Genomic DNA, 14,184 nt, shown 5'->3' with positions numbered 1-14,184 from the left:
TCGGGGGCGGTAGAGACTAGAGAACCTGGCCCGCTCTCGCTGCTCACCGGTCCCGCGTCGTCGGCCTTTCCGGCTTCTGCTTCAGCCCGGCTTCCGCTCTAGCCGCTAGGCGAATTGCCTGCCAGCAGGAAATGTTTTACTACTTCTTTGTCCCCTGAATAAATAAAAGCGTAGAGTTATCTTAAATTAAACTTTTTAAAATTTAACTAAAGCTATAGAAAGGTACAACAATATTTATGACACAAATGAATAAATTATAAAAATATATTTCATAGCGTATTTAATGATATTAATTGGATGTCATAAATTTTGGTATTCTAATTTAGTTAAACTTAAAAAAATTAACTTAGGAGAACCGAGCGGGGGCTCGGTTGGTCAGCTAAGCAGGGGCTCAGGCTGCCCACCCGCGGTTCGAGCGCTGGCTCCCGCGCGGCGCCTCACCTTCTTTCTTAAGAGTATCCGGGAGACTCCCCCGTGCTTTCAAAAAAAAATTAACTTAGGACAACTCCACAAGTTGATTTATTCGGGGTTGAAAGAAGTATCGGTGTAGTGGATCACAGAAATCGATGTTCCCAGTCCAAAATATTCGGCTGATGGTTTATGTGGCTGATAAGCCGACTGAAGCTGATTTGTTGTGAGAGAAAAAAAAACATTATACGTTGGCTGATAAGCTGAAGCGAATAGGGCCTCCAACTTCTTTGGACAAATTAAGGTTTCATGTTTGTTTGCTAGACAAGGTCTGTAAACTCGTGTGTCATCTAGCCTGTAATCCAAGGGCGATGAATGATGAAACCCACCGACAATTGAACTAGTTTGATTTTTAGTTTGGATTCAAAAGTATCTATTTTGAAATGTTGTTGAATTGTACGAGGCCCATTTACTGGATTTTAGATAATTGTGATATGAAAGTACAGCTAACATAGAGTGTATATGCACTAAGGGAAGATTACTTTGGTAATAGGAGGTGGCCAAATAGCACACTACCTATCCATGTACCGAGACGTTCTCGAGGTTGTTTGGTTGTTTGTCTAGATAATTTCGTGTATCGCCTGTGACCTGTTTTGCTAGGAGATATGCTATTTTATTACAATATCGAGAAACGAAAGAAAACTTAAACTCTTGGAACAGAGTACTCAGCTCCCGAAACTCCTTCATGGTTAGTGCATGATTTGGGTAGCTGGGTTGAGTCCGGTTTGCATGGGAGGTGCGAGTTTGAAGCAGATCTCTAGCCCACTGCAGCACCATCTGCTCCAACTTCGTCTTGTCTGCTGGCTTTTAACAACAGATCTGGATCCTCTCGCAGAAAACAAACAAATCTGTGTACCGAATTAATTAATGATAACTGCGTAAGTGATGACTCGTGCTTGTTCTGTAGCGATAATGGGTGTGTGTATGCTTCTCCTGAAACGGCGGTTTGCTTGGCAGGCTAACTCGTTCAGACCGGACAAGATTTTTTTTCGAAAGCGTGGCACGTGCTTCATTAAGGGAAGTGGGAATCAAGGTACACAACCTGAAGGCCTGGTTGGCGAGTCGCCATAGGCGCGACGGGTAGAACACATATAAAGATCACCGGCTCGAACGGTGAAGCAGCAAGGTCGTAGTGCTGGCTAGACTAATTGTGCGACAGAGAGCTAGGGGAAGCCCGCTAGGCAGCAGGCGTGAAGAGTGGCGCGAAGCTTCGGAAGCCGGCCGCTATCTAGTCGTTGGCTTCGTGACGGATAAGAGATACGAGCTCGGTCGGCGTCTTGCAGGAGGAGTCGAAGGTCCTTCTATTGCGTTCCTTCCAAACCTCCCAAGAAACAAGCAGCACCAAGGAGTCGAATCCCCGCCGGAAGGACTCGGGAACCCGCATCCGTTCCTGCTGCCACCAGTCGAGTAGAACGGACTCGTCGCTCGAGCAAAGATGCTGGAACCCGACACGTGCGAGGAGGCAGTGCCAGATCTCTCGGGTGAAAACGCAGGACGCCAGCAGGTGGTCAGTGGCCTCCGTGCGTTGGGCACAGAGCACGGAGTCGGCGCTCTGTTGTAGTCCGTGGCGCATGCGTCGCTTCGCGGTCCAGAGGCGGCCAAGGAGGGCTATCCAAAAGAAAAACTTCACCTTTGGTGGTGCGGAGGCGCGCCAAAGCTCTCTAGCGCCAGGCATCACGGTCCTCCCCAGGAAGAACGTCTGGTAGGCTGAGGAGCTCGAGTACACGCCGCCGGATGTCCACTTTCAGATCACGCGGTCTGGGACGTTGGGCTGCAACTGAACGTTCTCCACCATCTCCCAGAGGCGGAGGTTGTAACACCTCGGTGTTAAGCATGCATTAACATTTTGCAAATCATGAGCATAATCACCATCATGCATTCATAAGCATGACATGAAATATAGGATTGGAATATATGTGTTGCATAGTTTTATTTTGATAGATTGGATGCTATATTTCTTTTGCCATGTGTGAACCTTGATTGATCACTTAGACAACTTAGAAGTAATTAGAATGCAATTTGGAGCAAAATGTATATTCAAAGTTTTCTCAAATTTTACTTTTGAAAATAATCTTCCAAAATACGGTTTTGAAATTAAATTGACTTTAATTTTGTAATTCAAAATCTAGTGGGAATTAGCCCTAGCTCCTTTTGACAAAGTTGAAGAGAATAAATTTTAGAACAACTTTTATTTTGGGTCCAACTTTTGAAACTACTTTGAAAAGGTTCAAAAATTCATTTGAATGAATTTGGAAAAGAAAAAAAAGAAAAATCGGGTTTACCTTAACGGGCCGCCGCCTCCCTTTCGGCCCAGCCGCACAGGCCGGCCCGGCCTGCCTCCGCGCCGCGCCTCCTGTTCGCCCGTGCCCACGCTCCAACCGCGCCAAAGCGCGCACGTCGCGTGGTGGCCATGTGCCGGCGAGCTCGCCGCGCGGCACCACCGGCCTGCCCCGTCCCGACCGGCCGCGCTGCCTTCAAGGCCCAACCGCGCCGCGCTCCCCACTCGCCTCCCTTCCTTCACTTCGTTCTCGCTCGAGCAGCAGCAGCAGCGCTCGCCTCCGCCACCGCCCGCACCAGCTTCCTCGCCGGAGTTGGCCGTTCCGACCGCTCCAGTTCGCCTGAGCTAGCTCCGTCTCGCCAGCAGCTCCGCCTCCACCTCGCGCACCCCGTGCTCGCGCGCGGTTCGCCGTGGTAAGCCTTCACCGGCTAGGAATCCCTCGCCGGAGTGAGCTTCTCCTCGCCGGAGCTTGGCTCCGCGCGGATAGCCCCGCTCCGCTTCCTCTCCCTCCTCCCTTTCTCGCGCACGAGCACCGCACCGCGTCACTGAGTCTCCCGAGCACCTCCTCTCACCGTGCCATGGCCGGGGACGCCTCACCGGCGACAACCCGCGCCGCCGCTCCGCCATTCACGGCAGTGGTCGGCTTCCCGAGCTCTTTGGCCCATGCCACGGGCACCATTGGGCTTGCACGAGGGTGGGGAGCATGCTGGTCACCTTCGTTGGGTCGGAGACGTCGCCGTCGGCGAAGATCTCGGCGGTCCGCCGCCTCCTCTGTCCCGGGTGGCTGGTAGGTGGGGCCGGCTGAACCACGGGGGGCCGTGCGTCAGCTCCTCGGCGCGAACCCGGGTGCACCCAGCGTTTTAAGGCCCGCTGGTTTTTCAGAAATAAAAGAAATGATTTACATATTTTGTTTAAATGCTTTTGAAATTCATAACTTGCTCAAAATAGCTCCAAATTTGATGAAACAAATTTTGCTAGGTTTCTTGTGACTAGATCTATCTGTTAAAAATATTGCATGTCAAATTTGTGATACTTTTCTGTGTAGCTTTATTTAAATTGAATAAATACTGATTTCTTAGAAAATGTCTAATAAATAGATTATACATCAGAAAAATATGGTTCCAGTTTTGTTAATCTCCTTTAGTGATGTACTTTGTAGGAAAAATATATGTCATGCATGTTTTGTAGAGAAATATTGATGTGTAGTTCAAGTGCCTTTAGTTGATGATTTTTGTTATTTTAATAGAGAGCAAAAATTGTATAAAACATGTGTATAATAATTCTTGTACAGTGATTGTATGCTGTGTAAATCATGAGAAAAATACCAAATCTATTGTTTGACACTTTTCACAGTACAAAGTATTTTCATGCTTAATTATCAACCATAGCTTGTCATTTTTGTGTAGGCTATTTTACTTATCCAAATGCCATGAAAATTTTATGGTAGTCTACTTAGAGTAGTACTATGCTACTGTAATTTTCTCATATTTTTATGAGCACCAGAAATATATGTTGCTGTTGTAGCCCTAGTTTAAAATGAAATAAAATAATATTCTTTAATGCATGTTTAGATAATAATGTTTGCCTTGGTGTATCTTTGAAGCATCTTAACTTGCTGTGGTGACTTGGCATGTTAGTACAGTGGTTGTAGTAGTAGTATAGTAGTACATGTTCTTGGATGATGTTGGCTACCTTGTAGAGGAGCTTTACTTCTACTATGTCCAATAGAGTTAAACACGCTCATCTACATTTCATGCATTATGATCATTACATGTCATCTCTCCGATGCACCTATGCATGAACACTTATACATCTGCGTCATACAGGATCGCAAGAGGAGTTGCTAGTAGTAGTTCAGGAAGAGCAGACCGGGACAGATCCACAAGAAGTCCAGGCACAGGAGGTGCCAGAGGAAGAGGAGCAAGGAGAGGACTTGCTCGAGTGCGTGGATCATCAACCTAGTTCGTTCGAACGAGGCAAGTTCCAGAGCATTCTAAGTCTCCTACTTTATAAAAGTAATTCTTTCTATATATATGAGTTTATATATTGTTGCATTAAGTTGTAGGAGTTGATTGAAACTATTGATGCATTTATTACTATCCTTGCCTACCTTATTACCTTATTACCCTGTTAGGTCGGGATCGAATAACTGCTTAGCCTTGCTTAGACCGGTAGCGATCGGTGATATCCGGTCACCTACATTTATAGGTGGTTACTGGAAGAATTTAACTATGAAAAGAATGATATCCTGAAATTAACCATGTGTGATGGATAATTGGAGACCGGATAGAAAAGTTGAAGGCAACCAGACAGGGTTCTGGGGTGCTGTTAGTTTCCGTCTGTGTCGATTAAGGATCGATCGTTGCTCGTCCCTCTTATCATGTTGAACGCATGCCTCACATTTAGCTGGCCGAATAAAGTACCTTTCGACCGCGAAGCTAGTGACACTATTCGAGCCGGGATAAACTCAGATTGGCAGACTGGTGATGAAGGGGGTATGACGGGGACGCGAAGAGTGAGCCCAAGGTGCGTCCTGGCTGTCGGGCGGTCCCTGGGTAGTGCGGTCTCTGACTGTTATCCCGTGGCTACTTGAAAAGTGTCATTGGTGATCTATAGCTCACTTGATCGGTGAGTGTGGTTTGTGTGAGAAATAAATCACCAGCTGGTTAGGAATCGATTCGAATCGCCATCGCTCTTGGATAGTGAGCACTTGACTCGAGCTACAGCATCGTAGTAATTATGATGGAACATTGATGGTTATCTGGATAGTATTGGATATGCTAAATCTAAGTTGGTAACTGGATGTTATTGGTTAATCAAGTGATTGCTATAGTATAGGTGCTTACCTAGATGGATAGGTCATAATAAAGATGATGCAAAGTACTTAAAATGGTTTCTCCATGATAGCTATGCTTTTCGCAAACGAGTCAGCTAGCCCACTAAAGAAAGCCTTGCATAATCCTTGGTGTCGCTTTATTTTGGTTTAAAACGGGTAAGTCTGGCTGAGTACCTTCTCGTACTCAGGGCGTTGTTCCCATTGTTGTTGCAGATGGTCAAATGTACTATGGCTATTGCATTAACTGCCTGTACTCGGCGATGGGCGACAACTAGGACCAAGGGCAATGGTCACTCCGTATCTCTCATCTTATGCTTTTGTTGGAGATGACTACCTACTGGCACTGTATCTGAACCAAAAGTGTGTGTGGCTTTAAAACTATTTGCTTCCACTATTTCAGTTTGAACTTGGTTTGTAATAACTTTATGTTCTAAACTCTGATGTATCCAACTGTCATTGCGAACTTTATGTAACATGTGACGGTAATTGCTAAACTTGTACGATCTTGGTTTGAATGTCGATTGGTTTGAAATCCTTCGTGGTTTCACGGACTACCGGGTTATACGGGCTTAAGTTTGTTAAATTATCTGCTTCGGCGGAAGATTTCCTTACTTAATCTCGTATAATTGGTCGGTTCTGTTACAGAGGTACTCAACTAGGACTGCCGCAGTCCTCGCTCCCGTGATGTCTCTGGCCCATTGCCGGCCGTTCATGGCATCTCGCACAGTACGGCTTCGCCGGCGGCTCCCGACTGCATGGAACAGGTTCGGGGCGAAGCTACAGATGGCACCCTCCGGGAGCCTGGCGTCGGTCCAGAAACGGACGGTCGCGCCGTCCCCCAGCTGGAAGGAGACCGAGGCCCTAAACATGGCGTCGATGATGCGGCCCGGCTTCGATGGCAGGCCGTTCCAGGGGGCGTCGGGCTGGGACCGTCGCAGCCATTCCCACCGCAGTCGTAGTGCGAAGCCGAGGGAGGTGAGGTCCGTTAGCCCCAAGCCACCGAGTTCCTTGGGGGAGCAGACGATCGGCCAAGCAACTCGGCACTTGCCCCCGGCGACCGAGTCCGTGCCCGTCCACACGAACGCCCGTCTTCTTTGGTCGATCTCCTGGATCGCCCACGGGGAGAGCGTGCAGCAAATAGAGACGTGCACCAGGATCGCTGAGAGGGTGGACTGAGCCAACGTCGTCCTCCCAGCGGTCGTGACCGGACAAGATTCAGCGACGTGTGCTGCGAAGTGCTCTGATCTGGACGGCTCGTTGGACTATCTCAGTCATCATTGCGGTGCTTATTATTTCTCCCATGACGTGTGGGTCCTTTGGCCTCCGTATACGCTACGCAGACGTGATTAGCGTGAGCACAAAGCAGGTTGATCCACCTGACGTGCACAGGCCGATGTCTCCCACGAATTTGTCGGATATATAACAAGTTAACAACACACACGATGAGTTCTCCGTGTCTTCAACGATCTCTCTCACCTTCTGCCCCTTTTCGTTCTCATCACAATACAACAATGCATTTGCGGTGTGCCTGCCACGTTGCAGAGAAAAGCAACAGGCAACTCGCCGAGGGGTTCGCGCGTGTTCCTCGGCGCCCGGCGCCGTGCAGCCCGTGCTCCGCTCCGATGCAATGCCGCGCGCGCGCTCACCGGACGCATGAGCGGGCAACTGCATGCGCCCGGCGGTCGAACCACCTAGATCAAATGCGTGCCGCTGCCAACGCCCAATCGTGAAAGGCAGATCGATCGGCATCGTCGCGACAGCAGCCAACATCCGTGGCCGTGAATCCGTGATCACTAATCACTTCCACACGCGGCATCGAGGCCGTGTGGCGACCGCGTAGATCTCGGTTAGGTTGCCGGTGCACTGCGTCGCCAATTGCCATCCAGTGCAGATGGAGTCTATTGATTTTAAATTGAACTTACATAGAACCAATATAACATTTGTATCTTTAGGGCTGTTTTGTATAGCTCACAACAGCTTTATAAACGGTTGTGATCTTTTTTTTAATCAAACACTCATTTCCAAAACATCTTAACGTGTGAAATTGTTTTTTTCCTCTCACATAGACATGAGTTAGAATGAAGCTAAAAATAGTACTCCCTCATGACAGCTTAGCTTTACTTAAAAAGCTGCTTGTTACGCTGTTTAAAAAAATTTATTAGTGAAGCTGAGTTGTTCCAAACAAGGCCTTAAATAGGTTTATTGTACAATTCTTATTTAAGTATCTAATATTACACGTTCAGTACTCTCTCCAATCCAATGTTAATTACACATTCAGTACTCTAGATAACACAATTCCAAGTTGAAGATATAAAACTATTCTGAGCGCGTCTCCAACAAGGTATTCCGAGCTAGCTATTTGATTATACGGAGGATAGTGAGCATCTAAAAATCTAGTCACTAGCGACGAGTTCGTTGCTCAGCTCAGGATTTCTCGTGAATCTAGTGTCTCCGCTTGCAAGACCCACTCACGTCTATGTTGTGCGGCTGGTAACTTTTTCCTTTTTTTATTTCCATCCAAACGATCGTGGATTATTTACTCCTGACTGGTTTATGAAAGAAAAATACTATTTTAGATTATAATCTACAATTATATACGAGCAAGCGAACATACTGTTAGTTCTACTCATTGAGAATACCCTTGGTCGTCGCATCAACCATGGATGCACAAAGCAATCATCAATGTTATTAATTATAATATTAAATGTAACAGAACTAACACATAGACAGATTTTGTCCTTTAAACACCAACACATTACAAAGAGCTTCACAGGCATATTATATTATTGAACCTTCGGACTTGTGTGCAAAAGCCACTTATAAGTTATAACCCAAGCATATGCATTAATTTTATGATCATCATCATTTCTATCCAAACAAGCCTTACAAAGGGTGGAGAGAGGCCGAGCTCAGTAGCGTGAGCTTGTGGGCATCAAGGTGGTGCGGATGCTTAGTGACGGCTTCTGGACCTGGGCCCGTGTTGTGCCTTTGCTGGCCTGCCCGTCCCAAGTTGGTAGTGGTTGGCGGGGCCTAGGTGAAAGCTTGGGCCTCTCTAAACCTGACATCTAGTTCAAGTGTTGATTCTGCTGCAACTTTTGATTTAAATTTTTATTCAACCCCACTCTAGTCCCTGATTGATTCTTTCTTTCTCCTGCATTTATGTGAACAGTGGTCTCAAAACCTCCTTGCGGGCGAGAAGATACGTGAGGCAGCTTTGATCAGATCCTATGCTGAAGAGTGGTCTTCACTAGAGCGTGCTGAGGTGAACTTGCCACCACCTCTGAAACAATCATGGAAGCCACCTGTAGGGGACGGGATGAAACTGAATTGCGATGGCTCCTATAGGCAAGAGGGCAGATCCGGGGGATGGAGTTTTGTGATCCGAGGTGCTGATGGAGGTGTGATCAGCTCGGGTTATGGTGTCCTGACGAACGTGGGAGAAGCTTTTCATGCAGAAATTTGTGCCTGTTTACATGCTGTACAGAGAGCTGATGATTTGGGAATTCAAAAGTGATATTGGCAACTGATGTCTCGATGGTGGTACAGGCCGTCACCTCTCCGGATTTTGATCGCTCTTCAGCAAGTGGCCTCATTTGGGAACTCAAAAACCTCTTGGCTAGCAATTTCGCTGCTTATGTTGTCGTTCATAATTCCCATAATTGTAATTTGGTAGCCCACAATTTAGCTGCCCTTGGGGCGAGTTCAAGTCACGGTACTGATCCAGTGTTGGACAGTATTCCGCTTTGTATTCGGTCATTTGTAGCCAAAGATTTGGCGTTGGTTTATGAGTAATGGAGATCTCTTCCATGGTCAAAAAAAAAAACTCCTTGCGTGTATGGACTGTTTATTTGTATGGATCGGAGGGAGACCACCAATTCTATTGGCTTGAATTACTGTCTATCAGTGCTGTTTGAATTTAGTACAACAGCGGTTGTTAATGACTTTTGCCTCTTATAGAAATAAAAAAAATTACATGTATTTCCAACAAGAACAGCGGTTTAAAATGACAGGGGATGATGTTATTAACATCAAATACATATATACATGTAAAAACTAAAGGGAAAACATTGTAAAATATTTTTGGATGGTGTGAATTTTATAGGTGTAGTGTACGCGTACTGTTTCCGAACATGTGTTGTATTCAAAACTCTTCTACCTTAATACAGTGATATGTAAGTCTTTTGTGTATTTGAGGCAAAAAAAACACTTAACGTGCTACAAATGCACTAGAGATGCCTGTAAAATAGTTGATGGACCCAATCAAGGGCTTAGAGGCACCAAAATGTCTCAATCTGTAAACACCGGATGGGGCATCTTCTGGAACTGTCCACTCTAGCGTTGCAAAACTCATTGGACTCACCGGCAAAGGCCTTGACCACTTGAAGCGCAGCGACCAATCGTCGTCATCATAGACAGGAACCCAATCGCTGCCGCCATCCAGCTTCTCAACGAGTGCGAAGGTACCGTCGGTGAGGAGGTCATTCCTTGGGCAGGCCGAGTAGAATGTAGCGTTCACAACGCTGCCCTTCCTGAAGGTTGAGTTCGCAGGGACATCCGACCTGACATCTCCAAACGTGACGCCGGGAGGTGTCTCGTCGACTATGACACCTGGGAGCAGACCAATTTGCCGGTTTAATAGATCAGGAGGCTGCAGATTTGTTGGGACCTCCTTGTTTGTAACCATGGCTGTAGCAAGTTTTTGGAATTCTTGAATGTAGGCGCTCAAGGTGTGAGGACCATACAGCGTGGATGCTCCCTGCAAAAACGCATTAGTCTGTATTTGTAATGTCCATTAAGTACATAAGGATGTTCATGAATCATGAACAACATTTCCAGAAATAGGTCTATTATTGTTTGACTTCTACATTGGAAAAAAAAAATGACAACAAAAGACAGAGATGCAAAGATACAACAGACGAAACAGGACCAAGTGAAGTTCAGCTATACCAATGAGATTGTTAAATATTCCTAATATAAGGTAGTTAAAATTCATATACTTAAGTACTTAACTAACAAATACACCGTGGGAAGACAGATGTCAAGCAAAATTAAGTCATTTCATTCAATGTTTTCTTCTTTTAAAGAAAACAATACACACCTCGTATCTTTGAATCTTATATTCTTCAAAAGTTGTGACATATTGAGAGTAGGTGTTTGTTAGCCCCGCGAGAACAACATGAACATTGTTATCAAACTGACCACTGTTTGTTAGCACATTTCTGACAGCATCACGTAGCCGCCTCCCAGCCATTGTTGTGAACTCTGAACCGAAATAACCATGAAAACATCATGATATGAGTTTTGGATATCATAAGAAAAGTCAGTAGATCAAGACATCACTCGTATACCTCCAGGGACACACAAGATAACTAGCTGACCGATTCTTATGATCTGAATTGGAAGTATCGCAGGCTGCATATAAAAACACATAATTCAATAGAGGACAGTGAAATTTGAGAAAATGCAGTTGGATCATAGCCAGTGACAGACTGACAGTTAGTCTATGACTCATAGCCAGTGACACGTGTCCGATCATAAATATGTTGATATTGGCTATGATAAGCAGGCTAAAGCTGTTTTATTGTGAGAGAAAAATACTGTAGATTCTAGCTGATAAGCCGGCTGATAAGTTCAAGTGAACAGGGGCGTCCCCAACAGCAAACTCCTCGCTAGCTCAGAGTGACATGGAGGCAATAAAACAGATAAAAAAAAATACTCTCTAGCGATTAACTCGTCGCTAGGTCGGAGCTACCAAGGCGAACTCGTCCCTACCTCTCTTCAACAGCCAATACGGAGAGGAGCAGCAAAACAGGTGGATATATTAATTTATCTAGTCAGCCGGCGACAATAGCAGCGGCGCCCTAAGCCTCAACTCAGCTAATGTTATATTTTACAAGCTTGTACTGTATATGCTCGTAAAGAGAAATAGGAAGACTTACTGCCCAATCATATGGAACCTTCATTTCACCGGTATCTAGCAGTATAGGTTTCGGAGCCTGACATTTCACTTGCTCTGGGCCGGGTGGCCTAATCACATCTCGTACTAACCACCAGAATGGGTTTCCCTAACGAAGGATTACGTAAAAAAACAGTCAATAGCACGCCAACGAAATTTGTGAAGCTAGTGTTTGATTGTTACAGTAGGACCAACCTTGACATCTCCTTGTTTAAAATCAAAAGCTCCAGGGCCATCTGTGGTTCCAGCAGCAAAGGCAAACCCCATGGCTGCTGGGCATGTTTTCACCGTCGGATGCTGACCTCCTGTACTTGCAGAAACATTCACTTCGAGTTGCGAGAAATCTAGGTAGGTATGCCTGTAATCAACGCTGCCCTGTATTTCTTCAGAAGCTGAATGGAAAAGATCGACAGCCTTGAGGAATTGCCTATTGCCAATGATACGAGTACTTTCAAATTCATCAGGATATCTGCAACAAGCAAAATTTAAATTAAAGGACTAATCTATAATGAGTTCTTCCAAATGTAAATAAGAATATGAAAGCTTCAACTGTAATAATCTGTATGCAAGCGGAAGAATACCCTGGGCCTCGTCCGTAGCATAATTCATTCTGCCCATTACATGTACTGTGATTGAAGTCACAAGGACGGTTGGTGTCTGTACAAAATGCTCCCAAGACATTTGGACTAACATCTCCACAGTTTGACTGGCAGAATGCAAAAACAAATTTGAGCTTGTTTTGTTCAGTGCTTCGAATGCGCGTGGCGATACTTGAACCTGATATTTGCCTACCACCTGAGGCCTTGTAGGATGATGCCAATCGTATTAGGTCGTCATCAGCTGAAAAACAAAAGCCAATAAAAGAGTAGTTTAGCCAGGACCTATATATAGGATATTTTAATCTGATACATAATCTCATCCACCACTAGCAATGCAACATACTTATCTCATTTGGTTCAGGAATTAGTGCGGAGACTCTTCGCGGATGCCCAGAACTCACATGAACTGCCTGCTTTGGAATAACGTTCTGCTCTGCCCAATCTTCCATGAAACGTGCAGCTGCACCTTTGTTATCGCCGCTAATCAAAGAATTTGTACGGCTCATTGATGTCCCATGGGTTGCAAACCAATTGAAACTCCCAATTGGACCAATTTCACCATCTACAAACTTAATAAGTGTCATTTCTTTATCGACATTGTACTGATATTTGCTTCTCTCATCAGCTGGGTTATTCAGGTATGCGCTCGGGCTGCGGTTCACACCAGCATCGAGGAGTTCACCTGAAAATCATGTGCCTGGCATCGGTCATGTAGACTCTATTTGTAATAACCAAAAAACCATTGTAGCAACCATGACAGAGATTAGGACGTCTAATAAAAACTTGAGGACGTTGATCAACCACTGTAAGAGATTCTGAGAATGATCAGAAATGGATTATGAAATAAATAATTCAACTAGTTGAGGTATCACATTTATAGTGCCAGAAGTGCTTGGACTCCTGGAAGACACGGATAATTTTGTACCTTTGTTTACATATATTTTACCAGGACGGAGGTTACTGTGAGCTTGAACAATACTCTGCTCAATGCCGTTGACGATCACATCAAATGATTGGCGAACAAACCCGAGAGATGTGACAATATAAACTACATACTGCAGATAACCTCCTGGCCCAGCATGAGTGTGGATTCCGCTAATAGCTACATTCTTCTCATTATAAAGGTCACCGTACCTGGCAAATTGAAGTAGGAGTAGTGAGGTCCTGACAGTCAGCTCCACCATCGCCATGAGGATGAAGAGAGATTGAAGGGGTGTTACCTTGCTTTCAGCCTTTCGAGCACCTTGACAGTGACGAGCTGCGACGCCATGCAGGCATCAAGATTGACGAAGACGGCGCGCTTCCCAGTCCCACCAGGCTCAGGCTCAGCGACGATAAACGCGCGCGCCTTGAGCCTGAAGTGGATTCCTGACGCGACCTGCTCGGCGTTCGCGTACCCCATCATGTTGACGTCCGCCGCGGGCCCCGTTATGTCGTAGCTCCCTACGCCCACCAGGTACGGCGACGGCGAGGCTGCCGCTGCTGATACCGCCGGGGCCGGGCGGATGCAGGTCTGAAGAGCAAAGAGTAGAAGGAGACACAGTGGACGTCGTATCGTGGGAGAGGGAGAATCGGAACCGCGAGGTCTGCTGCGGCGGGAGGAAGACGATGATGGCTCCATCAAGAAGCTAGGGAGCTGGCTCGGGAATGAACACGCTGCAGAAACCATAAGAGAAGGGCTCATGCCAGACTCCAGAGAATTAAACTCGAGAAAGCATAATAATATGGCTGATACAAAGGAGGGAGGATGTGAAAGAGAATGGGGGCAACTCACTCGGCTGCTCAAGCTGAAATCCGTAGCACGTATCTGAATGTCATTCAGAGACTGGTAAGGTGTTTTGACCTCCAAGGAATCTACAACGCGTCCGACGATGGAAGGGTCTGAAATGGTGAGATCTGGCGAGAGTTTCAGGCTAGCGTTGCGGATGGGGGGCCATGTGAGCTTGTGCCAGAGTGTAGCGGAGAGTGGAGACAGGGGACGAAGCAGAAGAAGAAAGCAGACAGGAATGCCAGAGGGGGAGACAGGCAGGTGGATAACAAATTCGCC

General features: G+C 46.1%; 1 protein-coding gene across 1 annotated transcript; it reads right to left on the bottom strand.

Annotated features, from left to right (window-relative positions):
* Nucleotides 1-9,681: 9,681 nt before the first annotated feature.
* On the bottom strand, nucleotides 9,682-14,102 carry LOC136452498 (neutral ceramidase-like). Its single transcript, XM_066453108.1, has 10 exons — nucleotides 13,912-14,102; nucleotides 13,358-13,793; nucleotides 13,063-13,271; nucleotides 12,481-12,819; nucleotides 12,120-12,378; nucleotides 11,734-12,007; nucleotides 11,522-11,647; nucleotides 10,931-10,994; nucleotides 10,681-10,844; nucleotides 9,682-10,338 (listed from the first exon to the last, which is right to left on the bottom strand). Exons 2-10 carry the CDS (start codon nucleotides 13,756-13,758, stop codon nucleotides 9,790-9,792), a joined length of 2,385 nt encoding a protein of 794 aa, XP_066309205.1. The 5' UTR covers nucleotides 13,759-13,793; nucleotides 13,912-14,102; the 3' UTR covers nucleotides 9,682-9,789.
* Between the last annotated feature and the right edge of the window lie 82 nt (nucleotides 14,103-14,184).

This window comes from Miscanthus floridulus, chromosome 5 (assembly GCF_019320115.1).
Source record: "Miscanthus floridulus cultivar M001 chromosome 5, ASM1932011v1, whole genome shotgun sequence".
In the NCBI taxonomy this organism is placed as follows: Eukaryota; Viridiplantae; Streptophyta; class Magnoliopsida; order Poales; family Poaceae; genus Miscanthus; species Miscanthus floridulus.
The sequence above is the reverse complement of the archived record's forward strand: the minus strand, read 5'-3'. Positions and strand labels throughout refer to the sequence as shown.

Excerpts from the sequence above, each read along its gene's own strand:
- LOC136452498 (XM_066453108.1), bottom strand. The coding sequence starts at position 13,758 with ATGGAGCCATCATCGTCTTCCTCCCGCCGCAGCAGACCTCGCGGTTCC. Across the intron at positions 12,379-12,480 it reads TCCTGAACCAAATGAGATAA|CTGATGACGACCTAATACGA; the intron begins GTATGTTGCATT and ends TTTGTTTTTCAG. Across the intron at positions 12,008-12,119 it reads TGCTACGGACGAGGCCCAGG|ATATCCTGATGAATTTGAAA; the intron begins GTATTCTTCCGC and ends TGCTTGTTGCAG.